The 12,316-nt window shown below is 34.1% G+C and overlaps 2 protein-coding genes across 12 annotated transcripts in view; both read right to left on the reverse strand.

Moving 5' to 3' along the window:
- LOC121761750 (receptor-like protein 52) overlaps positions 1–11,755 on the reverse strand; it is a 111,331-nt gene extending 99,576 nt beyond the window's left edge. For 2 of the 11 annotated variants that reach the window (XM_042157386.1, XM_042157384.1), the window contains exons 1-6: positions 10,205–11,751; positions 9,884–9,955; positions 9,488–9,559; positions 9,186–9,257; positions 8,674–8,745; positions 8,218–8,289 (exon numbers count right to left, since the gene is read on the reverse strand). In XM_042157386.1, the coding sequence (XP_042013320.1) occupies positions 8,218–8,289; positions 8,674–8,745; positions 9,186–9,257; positions 9,488–9,559; positions 9,884–9,955; positions 10,205–11,540 (1,696 nt within the window). In that variant the 5' untranslated portion in view covers positions 11,541–11,751. Of the gene's footprint in view, positions 1–5,463; positions 5,751–5,930; positions 7,217–7,435; positions 7,508–8,217; positions 8,290–8,673; positions 8,746–9,185; positions 9,258–9,487; positions 9,560–9,883; positions 9,956–10,204 lie in introns of those variants that run through there. The other 9 variants (XM_042157392.1, XM_042157394.1, XM_042157393.1 and 6 more) reach the window with 9 other exon arrangements.
- Positions 3,390–5,338, reverse strand: LOC121761764 (probable LRR receptor-like serine/threonine-protein kinase At3g47570). Its single transcript, XM_042157432.1, has 3 exons — positions 4,571–5,338; positions 4,209–4,352; positions 3,390–4,037 (listed from the first exon to the last, which is right to left on the reverse strand). The coding sequence occupies exons 1-3, from the start codon at positions 4,986–4,988 to the stop codon at positions 3,862–3,864; spliced, it is 738 nt and encodes a 245-aa protein (XP_042013366.1). The 5' UTR covers positions 4,989–5,338; the 3' UTR covers positions 3,390–3,861.
- Positions 11,756–12,316: the final 561 nt, after the last annotated feature.

Consider the following 12,316-nt stretch of genomic DNA (forward strand, 5'->3'; position numbering starts at 1 on the left):
GTAATTAGAGAATATTTACCTTGTATATTCCTTATACTATAAAGTGGTGCCTAATGTGTAATGAAAATTAATCCAGTGAATAAGAAATTCCCTTACTATTCAATTCAGCCGTGTTTAACAACATCTACTAATCAATTCCAAGCAAGTCATTGTTTGTGTCACTAGAGTGTAAGTTTCAAATGAATTTTTGTAATTTCGAAATGAATTAAATAAATTTAAATGGTATAAGTTATAAATAAAATGATGTGTAAGGGTAGTATTTTGTTTGAATTTTTAAAATTAGAAAGTTCATACTCTTTAGGGACGGACGAAAAATGAAATAGTTCATACTCTTTAGGGACGGAAGAAGTAATATTTTTCTTGAGTAAACATAAGTGTGCCTAAGAGCCATCCTTACACGACGATAAGAGAATGGACTTTGATTAAAGAATAAGACGTCTTGGGGGCGAAATAGTAAATCTATTGTTTTTAGGGGTTTTATTATCATTTCCAAAATTGTAAGCTCAAAAATGAAGACTAGAAGATATATGCCCCTTTTTTCAACTAAAAAAAGTCCTTCACAAACCTGTCAAGTCCAATAGCAAAATGGGTGAATTTGGAAGCAAAAGCGACAAAGACTTTTACAAGGTGTTAACTTCATAATTAAGCTAAATCAAATAAAGCCAAATATTTTTTTTGTCCCATTAATGGAAAATGCATGATGAAGCAAAATCAAATAAGGCCTCAGATTTTCTGGTCCCATTAATGAAAAATCAAAGAAGCTTTTCAAATAAACTCCAAACAAGTCATTGTTTGTGTCACTAGAATGTAAGTTTCGAATGAATTTCGTAATTTTAGAAATGAATTAATTAAATTTAAACACAGCATCTAATGCTAATTACATTTAACGTGGGAATTGAGAATTATATGTAAGCATAAATTACACCTAAAAATACATCCATGAATAATAATTTCATCAGCAATGGGATTCAAATTTGGTACTCCCCCGTCCCAACTAAGTTAAGTCATTTTCTTTTTTTGGCAAAAAATAAATATAGTACATAATAATTTATTTGAGTAAAAGCTTTGATGGAAAAAGGAAGTGATTGAAAGGGAAACATAAATGTGTCCAAGAGACGTGCCTTAGAAGACGGTTAGAGAATGGACTTTGATTTAAGCATAAGACGACTTGGATTTGCATCACATATTTTTTTTCTATGGAATTAACTATTTTCAACCTCTCTTTTTTTATTTAATTTGACTATTGGTTGTTTATATACATAGTGTCAGTTTGATATTTATTGGTACATGATATTTATATTAAAACAACACATATATGCTATGAAGAATAATATCAAACAGATGGAAGTGCACTATGTTATTAAAAGTGTATAAGGATTATTTCCCTTACAAAACTAGGAAACCAAACAGATTCCAGACGTTGAGAAAATGTACTTGCATCTCATGAAGAAATTCATAATAAATGATGAACGGAAGAAATTCAATCTTCTTCTTAAGTGATTAACCAAAAAAATCCATATAAAAAAGAGAAGGAAGCAATCAAACACATCACTATCAAAATTGGCTCACAAATATCACACTAATTAGTGAATTAACACATAAACCACTCATTAAAACAGTTTAAACTCCCATTCCGATTATCACATACCGTAATTAGGCAAAGTGAGAAATTAGGGTTAATTCACAATTCTTCACACAAATTACGAGCTATTTTGTTCTTGCGCCTTTGGCCTAATTAGAGCGTGATTGTGTGCGGATTTTGCTGATTTACAACACGATTTCTAATTTATTTTTTCCCCGAACGACTCTTTGAAATTTATACTTTTCAATTTCTCAAAAGATTGTAATAATATAAATTTTAAAAGTTCAAAGTACTAAATAATACAAATTTTGATGTGATGTTCACTTTATGTAGAACGTCGGAGTTTGAGTTCTTTTTATTTTTTTCTGTATTTATTGGGTGCATTTCAAATGTGACAATTAAAACCTTATACTATATGTATAATTTGGCAAACTTTTTTACTCATCAATTTCCTCTAGCACAGATAATTGTTTATTTGTTTGCAAAATACAGAAAATAAATTAGCTTAACTCTTAACATAATTTAATATACTGCAGCAACTCCAAATTTGAAACTAAGCACAACCACAAAAGTAGCAATTAATATGGTAAAAGAAATAGAAACACAACTCAAACACAAGCTCTCCTGACATCCAAAAACGGAAAAAAAGGTAAGAAAGAAATTCAGAACAACTCAAGAAAGAGTTCCAAATTTAACACAAGGAAATCACACAATCCTCCTTTTGTCTTCCAATCTAAGTTCCCCTGCGTGTTGGTGCTGCTTTGTTGCGTCTCTTTTTCGTCTTATATTTATATCCAACACCAAAAAAGAATTCCACTAACCATCTTGGCCTTCCATTTCTTATAATCATATGTAGCCAATTCCAATCCCAACTACAAATCCACTTCCATATCCCATCACAACACATCGCCAACCAAATCCATCTATAATTCATATTCAACTTCTTCTATTGCAGGATGCATCGATTTCCCATCATTCTCGTTGCATTTTCTTGTTAACGGAACTCCACACAATCCCAAGTTTCCCATATATGAATCATTCTCAAACGTGGAGAACTACTTAGATCGTGGTATTTTCCCAAGAAGATTGTTCATTGAAAGGTTTAATTTCGCAAGAAATGCTAACCTTGTCAATTCACTTGGAATTTCTCCATCCAATTTGTTTGTTGACAAGTCCAACGATTCAAGTTCACTCATGTTTCCGAGAGATGAAGGTATATGTCCAATGAGGTTATTATGGGACAAGTTCAAATATTTGAGAATCTTAAGATTTCCCATGGAAGGTGGAATATTTCCAGTTAATCTATTGGAGGATAAGTCAACTGTTGTGAAGGTTTCCAATAGTCTATCAATTAACTGATCCTGACCTTTCAAGATGAGCCTCATCTCCACATAGCTTAGAAACTCATCATTTTCAATTTCTGTTGGCTCAGTCATTGCACTGAAATTGTTGAAATAGCTTTGAGGTAGAGAGCCCATATATTCATTATGAGATACATCTAAAACTTGGAACCTAGGAAATGGAAACTTGGTTCTTGAATGAAATGACATGTTACCACCAAACTTGTTAGACCTCAACACTAGCACCCGAAGCTTACGTAGGCGTTCCATCCAAAAGGGAAATTCATCTTGTATCTATTATTTCCAATGTCGAGGCCTTCTAGACTTTTGCAATTGATTAAGGATTTAGGTAAACGTCCGTGGAATTTGTTATCACCAAAATTAATGGACATAGGACTACAATCCTTAAAAAATGTAGAGGAAATGAGGCCGCTAAATTGATTTTCGTTGAGATGAAAGATGGTCAAAGATCCGATGCAGTGTGGCAGTCTTCCTTCCAAAGTATTATTTGAGAGAAGAAGAATACGAATGCCTGACATGCAGATGGAGGATGGGAGTTCACCATTTAAATTGTTGGAAGAGAGATATAAGAAGTCCAGATTTGAAAGATTTCCGATTGTGGATGGTATTGGACCTTAAAACAAGTATATTTGAAAGATAAACCAACGATAAGAATCAAATTGAAAAATATGCATGCATGCATGCCATTTTATGATATTTATAAAATGCCCAACAAAAACATTCAATGGATGTCAAGTAACAGATGGAGAATGGGAGCTCACCATTCAAGTTGTTGGAGAGAATAAGAGATCATTTAATGCTACGTGCAAGTTGCAAATTAATGCTATAATGCAAGAATATGCTTAAATTAAGAGTGTCAGTGCTTTCAAGAGTTAGAAATCATGCCAATGTTCCCAAGCCTTAAGAGTGTCAGTGCTTTCAAGTTCTGAATTTCCGAATGAAATGCACCACAAAGTGTGTTACTTGATAGGTCAATGGTATCCAAAGAAGATATGTTGATAAAACGGCTGACGGCAAAGACCCTGACAATTCGTTCGAGCTCATGCCCAACCGTTGAAAATTAGCAAGATGACCAATCTCTTGTTGAATAACTCCTATAAATCAAAATGTTTACCTAAAGTTAATATTTTATAGGAAAATATATTTAAAAATTAGTTTTTAGTCCAAATAATAATTTTATTAATAACATTACTATCAAATAATTTGTGTGTGAGCGCAAGATGATGTTACTAAACTTGTGGCTATAGCTGAATAATAAATCATACCACTTAGAAAATTATCTGAAAGCCATAATTGAATGAGATTTGTCATATTCCACACTTCTCTTGGGATTGATTCGCTAAGTTTGTTATAAGACAAATCCATCACCTTCAACTTCTTAAGAAGGCCAATTTCTTTGGGAATAGTACCTAAAATGCATTAAAAATAATAAAATTATCAGTCAAGTAAACAACATGATTATATAGAAAAGACCATGCATTTGGAAATGGATAATGTGCATATGGATTTGATAAGTGAAGCAATTTACTTATTACATTTTCAACAATGAGGACATGGTCTATTAGAATTGATAATCAAGATTAAGCTGAAAATTAGTTATATTTTCAATATAAATATATGATCTTACCTCTCAGATTGTTAAAACCAAGGTCTAGTGTCTTAAGGTGTGTGATGTTCCCAATTTGTGTAGGCATATGTCCACTAAAGTTGTTGAATGACAAATCAAGAAGCTCAAGTTGTGGACATTCACCCAAACTCATTGGTATTTCTCCCTCCAATTTGTTATTGAAAAGCTGAAGTTCTTTGAGTCTAGGAAGGTTGTTATATCTGCAAATATCCTTTGGTAGGGGGCCATGGAAATAGTTGTCGCTCAAATCTACCGAAACGAGAAAAGAAATATTTCCAATTTCTGGTGCGATGCAACCTCTGAGTCCCTTATAGTTGAGATGTAAATGAGTCACTCTACTATTAGATGAATCACAAGTAACTCCTCTCCATGTACAAACAGAGGTTCCGGCGGTCCAATTGGCTTCCATATCTACCATCAGATCACACCTAAATGGGTTGTGAATACATTGGTGAAGCCCATCTTGGGGTTCAATCTTGGGCTTTTATTTTTGGGCCTGTATAAAATGGAAGTGTAATGAGAATTACGTTGGTGAAAGTTCTTTGAAGGTACTTTGACAAATATGGGTTTCAATTGCCATGCAGCTGTTTTTGCCAAACAAATTCATCAATTTTATAAGAATATTTCATCTCAAATTTAGATCGACGGAGAGTAGAGTTTATTTTTGGTCCTAAACTTATGACTATTTTATGATTGTGGTCTAGAACATTGACTTTTTTTTATCTTTGAATCCCGAACAAATGAAAATAGTATGCAAATAGTCCTTTTTTAAGGCTTCTTCAAAACTTGATGGTCAATGCTATTTAAGGTTCATTTCATGTCTGTTTTCGTTTGTTTGGGATTCAAAGATCAAAAAGTTAATATTTAAGACCAAAATGCGAAATGGCCATATATGAGGACCAAAAATGGACTTTTAGTCTATTCTAAATTGAAAAACAATGAAATCCATTATTTACAAGTGGTTTGAAACCCTACCGTTTCAGAGAAAGTAACAAAATTACCAAAAAAAAGCCTGAAAAACAAATAAAAGGACAATTTCGTAACTTAAAGGATGTCCGATGGTCCATCGAACATCATAGCACAACGATGACTTTGATTCCTCAACTTTTTCCACAAGCATCACGTGAATTTGACGCCATAATTCTAGTCATTCCAACGCAATCAACGTCGTTTGCTGGAACTGCATCAAAATGCATCAAACATGTGTGCACAATTGATACAAAAAGGGACCAAAATGGTTCAAAATTTTCTTTTTAGTTAAAAAAATATTGGTTAAAAGTCATGCTATTTCCAGATAATTTACTGCTAATAACATTCAATGAAAACATCAAAGAAGTTGAAGGGATGAAGTGATTAGTACCTTATTTTAGGTCCGTCTCCATTTGGATACAAGCACAAGACTCCTAACGTAGAGCCAATCTCCAACAGCATCAAAGAAGTTGAAGAATGCAAATCTCCATGATTTCTTTAATATGAAAGAACCAATAACTCCCCAGAATCCGAAAATAAAACCAAAGGCCATTGATATGCCAACTTCTTGCATAAAAGATAGGTTGTTGCCTTTCTCATTTGAGTGGTTTATCGTTGGCCCATTCTCATCATTGCATTTTCTCGTCAACGGAAATCCACACAACCACCAGTTTCCAATATATGAGTTATTGTCAAATGTGGAGAACTGGTTGGATTGCGGTATATGCCCAACAAGATTGTTCATTGAAAGGTTTAATTTAGCAAGAAATGTCAACCTTGTCAATTCACTTGGAATTCCTCCTTCCAGTTTGTTTGTTGACAAATCCAACGATTCGAGTTGGCTCATGTTTCCAAGAGATGAAGGTATATGTCCTGTGAGGCTATTGTGGGATAGGTTCAAGTATTTGAGAATATTAAGATTTCCTATGGAAGGTGGAATAGTCCCGGAGAAACTATTAGAGGATAAGTCAATTGTTGTGAAGGTTTCAAGTAGTCTATTCAACAACTGATCCTGACCTTTCAAGGTGATCATCATATCCACATAAATTAGATAATAGACGTCGTTGTCTTTTTCTTTGTCATGGAAACTCTTTGTGTCATCTCTTTGCTTTTCCTCTATCATTGCTCTGAAATTCTTGAAATATCTTTCAGGGAGAGAGCCTACAAATGCATTATGAGATATATCTAGAACTTGTAACATAGGAAATGGAAGTTTGGTAGGCGAAGGAAGTGATAAGTTGCCATCAAACTTGTTAGACTTCAACACTAGCACTTTAAGCTTGGGAAGGCGTTCCATCCAAAAGGGAAATTCATCTTGTATTCTATTATTTCCAATGTCGAGACCCCTTAGACTTTGGCAATTGACTAAGGATTTAGGTAATCGCCCGTGGAATTTGTTATTACCCAAATTGATGGAAACGAGACTACAATTCATAGAAAAGGTGGATGGAATGAGGCCACCAAATTGATTTTGGTTTAGATGAAAGATGGTCAAAATTCTGCTGAAGTTCCCAAGGCACTGTGGCAGTCTTCCTTCCAAAGTATTATTTGAGAGAAGAAGATAATAAAGCCGTGACAACTTGCAAATGGAGGATGGGAGCTCGCCATTTAATTTGTTGGAAGAGAGATATAAGGAACCCAGATTTGAAAGATTTCCAATAGTGGATGGAATTGTACCTTCAAACCATTTATTTGAAAGATAAAAGAAGGATACAAATCAAATTTATTTATACTGAAAAATACACATACATAACATGACAGTTATCTGCATTAGATATTAATATTTTACAGTAGAGGGACCACATAAAATCAAAGTGTTTGTCAAGATGACATTTAAATAAAATTAGCATAATTTTCAGATATAAAAGTGTTATTTAATGAATGTCAAGAGCTCACCAATTAATTTGTTGGAAGAGAGAGATAAAAACATCAGATTTGTAAGATTCCCAATGGTGGATGGTATTGGACCTTCAAACAATTTATTCGTAAGATAAATAAGGATAAAAATCAAATCAGCACATTTATGAGTAATGCATTGGCATTCTTTTTAATAAGTATTTAATTCAAACTCGTTGCAAACAGTCATGAAAAAGAATAAGAAATTCACCAAGGGAGGAATATAGAGCATTGTTTTCCAACTCAAACTCAATCGGTATTTCGCCTGAAAAGTTATTGGTTGAAAGGTCCAGCGCAACCAAATTTGGCCTATGAAGTTGTTTTGAGACAAATCAAGAAAATTTAGGTTGAGACAGGTGGTTATGAAGTGTGAGAATTCTGAGTTGAGTTCATTCCAACCAAGATTAAGGTGAGTTAGGAAAGGGTAAGTGGGAAATCAAGACCAATCAGCAGTTTCAAAGTAATTGGAGCCCAAGAAGCGCACTTTCCTCATATTGCCAATCTGATATGAGATTTCTCCGACCATATAGTTGTACGAAAATATAACTATTCACCCTAATGTATGAACTTTTCAATGTCCATGTTCGAACATATCTAGATTATTCATGTTAATATCCAGAGTAATGAAATTCACTATTCATACCTAGCTCTCATATAGGAAATCATTATAACAAAAACTATTATAAAAATGCCATATTATGCTAGGTATTCTGAAAGTTATAAAAATGCCCAACAAGATTATTTAACGAATGTCAAGTTGCAGAGGGAGGATGGGAGCTCACCATTTAATTTGTTGGAAGAGAGATCTAAGGTATTCAGATTTGAAAGATTTCCGATAGTGGATGGAATTGTACCTTCAAACCATTTATTTGAAATATACGAAGGATATACATCAAATTTCTTTACATCTAAAATTGTACTCCACATGCATATCATGTTGTGAACTAAACTAATACTCCATATTGTAGATAAAAGTACCATAATTTGTTGAGACATATATATCCATAACTCAAGTATAGATTCTCAATTGTGGATGGTACAAGTTTGAGACAATAGCCATTACTCATATGGTAATATCCCGAGGAACAAAATTCATGTTCTAGCAGGCATGTAGGGAATCACTATAATAAAAACTATTATAAAAATGCCATATTATGCTAGGTATTCTGAAAGTTATAAAAATGCCCAACAAGATTATTTAATGAATGTTAAGTTGCAGAGGGAGGATGGGAGCTCACCATTTAATTTGTTGGAAGAGAGATCTAAGGTATTCAGATTTGAAAGATTTCCGATAGTGGATGGAATTGTACCTTCAAACCATTTATTTGAAATATAAGAAGGATATAAATCAAATTTCTTTACATCTAAAATTGTACTACATGCATATCATGTTGTGAACTAAACTAATACTCCATATTGTAGATAAAAGCACCATAATTTGTTGAGACATATATATCCATAACTCATAAGTATAGATTCTCAATTGTGGATGGTACAAGTTTGAGACATAGCCATTACTCATATGGTAATATCCCGAGGAACAAAATTCATGTTCTAGCAGGCATGTAGGGAATCACTATAACAAAATATTCTAGAAATGACATAGTATTTTAGGTTTATATTGAGATATTTATATAATGTCACTTCATACTAGCATGACATCTTGCACTCAAGTAGTTATTAAATTTGGTATTTGGCCAACAAGATTACTCAAGAGATGTCAAGTCGCAAACGGAGGTTGGGAACTCACCATTTAATTTGGTAAAAGAGAGAGCTAAGTCCTCCAGATTTGTAAGACTCCCAATGGCAGATGGTAATGGACCTTCAAACAATATATTTTAAAGTTAAATAAGGATATAAATCAAAATTATTTACTTTTAAAAATGCACATGGATAGTATTTTATCAGCACATTTATGAGTAATGCATTGCATTCTTTTTAAAAAGGATTTAATTCAAACTCGTTGCAAAAAGTCATGAAAAATAATAAGAAATTCACCAAGGGAAGAATATAAAGCATTGTTTTCCAACTCAAACTCAATCGGTATTTCACCTGAAAAGTTATTGGTTGAAAGGTCCAGCCTCCATAAATTTTGTAGGCTTCCTATCTCTGGTGGGATGCTGCCTGAAAACGAGTTATTATAAAGCATCATTTAATTTGTTGAGACTTATATCCATAACGTATAGATTCTCAATTGTGGATGGTACAAGTTTGAGACAACCATTACTCATATGGTAATATCCCTAGGAACAAAATTCATGTTCTAGCAGGCATGTAGGGAATCACTATAACAAAATATTCTAGAAATGATATAGTATTTTAGGTTTATATTGAGATATTTATATAATGTCACTTCATACTAGCATGACATCTAGTTATTAAATTTGGTATTTGGCCAACAAGATTACTCAAGAGATGTCAAGTTGCAAACGGAGGTTGGGAACTCACCATTTAATTTGTTGAAAGAGAGAACTAAGCCCTCCAGATTTGTAAGACTCCCAATGGTGGATGGTAATAGACCTTCAAACAATATATTTTAAAGTTAAATAAGGATATAAATCAAAATTCTTTACTTTTAAAATGTAAATGTATGAATAGCATTTTAATAGCACATTTATGAGTAATGCATTGCATTCTTTATAAAAAGTATTTAATTCAAAACGATGATCGTTTCAAACCGTCATTAAAAAGAAAAAGAAATTCAGTATGGAATATAATGCATTGTTTTCCAACTCCCATTCAATCGGTTTATGACTCGAGCTATTTCACCTGAAAAGTTATTGGTTGAAAGGTCCAGCCAACTCATTTTTTGTAGGTTTCCTATCTCTGGTGGGATGGTGCCTGAAAACGAATTATTATAGAGAAACAGATACTCGAGGTTTGTGAGCAAGCCTATTTCTGATGGAAGTTCCCCACTGAATTCATTGTCTTGAATTACTAGCCAGATTAGTTTTCTCCAACTCGTGATGAAAGAGGTCAATATTTCACCAGTCAGGCTATTCTTAAATAGTCGCAAATAAGATAAATTACCCAGATTTGATAAGGATGGCGGCAATGGCCCCAAGAGTGAATTCTGGGATAAATCTAAGTAGGTCAGCTTGTTGCACAGGCCGAGCTCTCGAGGAATGGAGGAATTGAATCTGTTCATTCCAAGGCCTATACTTCGAAGATTCGTGAGTAGGCCTATAGAAGAAGGGATTTCTCCTACAAACGAATTATTGTACAGCTCTAGATTTTGCAGGCTTGGAATAAGGCTTACTGAATCAAGAATCTTGCCAGAGAAAAGGTTTTCGGTGAGGCGAAGATCCTTCAACTTGGAGAGGTTAGTGATATTTGGTGACAGGGGGCCTTGAAAACCATTTCTGGTGAGGTTAAGATATTCAAGTTTGACCAAATTAGTGAACAATGATTCAGGAATTTGGCCTGTGAATTTGTTTTGAGACAAATCAAGAAAAGTAAGGTTGAGACATGTGGTTATGAAGTGTGGAAATTCCAAGTTGAGTTCATTGATACCAAGATTCAGGTGAGTTAGGAAAGGGAAAGTTGGAAATCGAGACCATTTTGGAGTTTCAAAGTAATTGGATCCCAAATCCAAGAAGCGCACCTTCCTCAGATTGCCAATCTGATATGGGATTTCTCCAAACATAGAGTTTTCGGAGAAGCTCAGGTATCGAAGCTCTGTCAAGCGGCCGACCTCTGGAGGAATGGCGCCGGCAAACGAATTGTTGGAGAGGTCCAAGAGAGTGAGGCTTGTGAGGTTGCCAAGAGCAGCTGGTACGGAGCCGTTGAGATAATTCCCACTGAGGTTGAAAGTGGTGAGATTCAGCAATGCAGTGAAATGGAACAGGTCCAATGTCCCTGCAAGGTCTGCACCGGAGAGATCAATCCCAGAGACAGATCCCTCATCGTTGCAGCGAATGCCAATCCATATGCAGTGGTTGCTGATGTTGTTGACGGACCAAGACTCGAGAGAAGCAGAAGATGATAGGCTGTATTTCCATCTCATCAAACTCTCTGCTTCATCTGTGGCTGCTCTTGAAGGACACAAACATAGACAAAGTGTTAGGAGAGAAAGATATGTAAGGAAAAGGTATGCTGTTTTCATGGCTGTGTTTTTGTCTATCTACTCTGCTTCATTTGCCTATTTATATACAAACTAGGAGATGCCCTTTTTACTCAAAATTAAAATACTATATTCCAACAAATATGTCTGAAACCTTCTCTAATAACATATTTTCAAAGTCAAGTCAACTGCAAAGTGTAAAATTTCCAAACTTGTGTTGCCCCACTGGAAATTGAGGGAAGCTTGGTGTTTGATATTATACAAACAATAAAGTAAAAACGGAAACAAAAAGTTAAGAGTAAAAATAGAAACGAAAAAAAATTGATGGAAGCATGGTGTTTGATGGGGTAGAGAAGTAGTAGAAAATTGGTCAGCTTTGATACAGATAAATTGGTGTTTAATAATATTTTTTCTTTGTGTCGGTAGAGAGAGGGTAAGTGCTTGAAGTGAGAAGCAATATAGTACTCCCTCCGTTTCTTCATAGTTGAGTCATTTTTCCATTTCGAGAAGTCCTTCGTAGTTGAGTCATTTCCATATATGGTAACTTTTTTCTCTTTCTTATTTTACTCTCTCTTACTTTACTCTCTCTACTTTATTCACTTAATACTTTATTCTCTCTACCTTTTCCTCCCTCTTACTTTTTTATCTATTTATTTAATACACCCAACATTTTTTTCTAAAACTCCATGCCGAAAAGTTTTGCCTCAACTATGAAAAAACGGAAGGAGTACTAATATTTTTGTTGAGTAAAACCTTTCTTGGAAAAATGAAGTGATTGAAAGGGAAACATAAATTATGGGTTTCACTGTTTCTCTTTC

Source organism: Salvia splendens, chromosome 13 (assembly GCF_004379255.2).
Source record: "Salvia splendens isolate huo1 chromosome 13, SspV2, whole genome shotgun sequence".
NCBI classification, from domain to species: Eukaryota; Viridiplantae; Streptophyta; class Magnoliopsida; order Lamiales; family Lamiaceae; genus Salvia; species Salvia splendens.

Excerpts from the sequence above, each read along its gene's own strand:
- LOC121761764 (XM_042157432.1), bottom strand. The coding sequence starts at position 4,988 with ATGGTAGATATGGAAGCCAATTGGACCGCCGGAACCTCTGTTTGTACA. Across the intron at positions 4,353-4,570 it reads TGGTTTTAACAATCTGAGAG|GTACTATTCCCAAAGAAATT; the intron begins GTAAGATCATAT and ends AATGCATTTTAG. Across the intron at positions 4,038-4,208 it reads TTCAGATAATTTTCTAAGTG|GAGTTATTCAACAAGAGATT; the intron begins GTATGATTTATT and ends TTTGATTTATAG.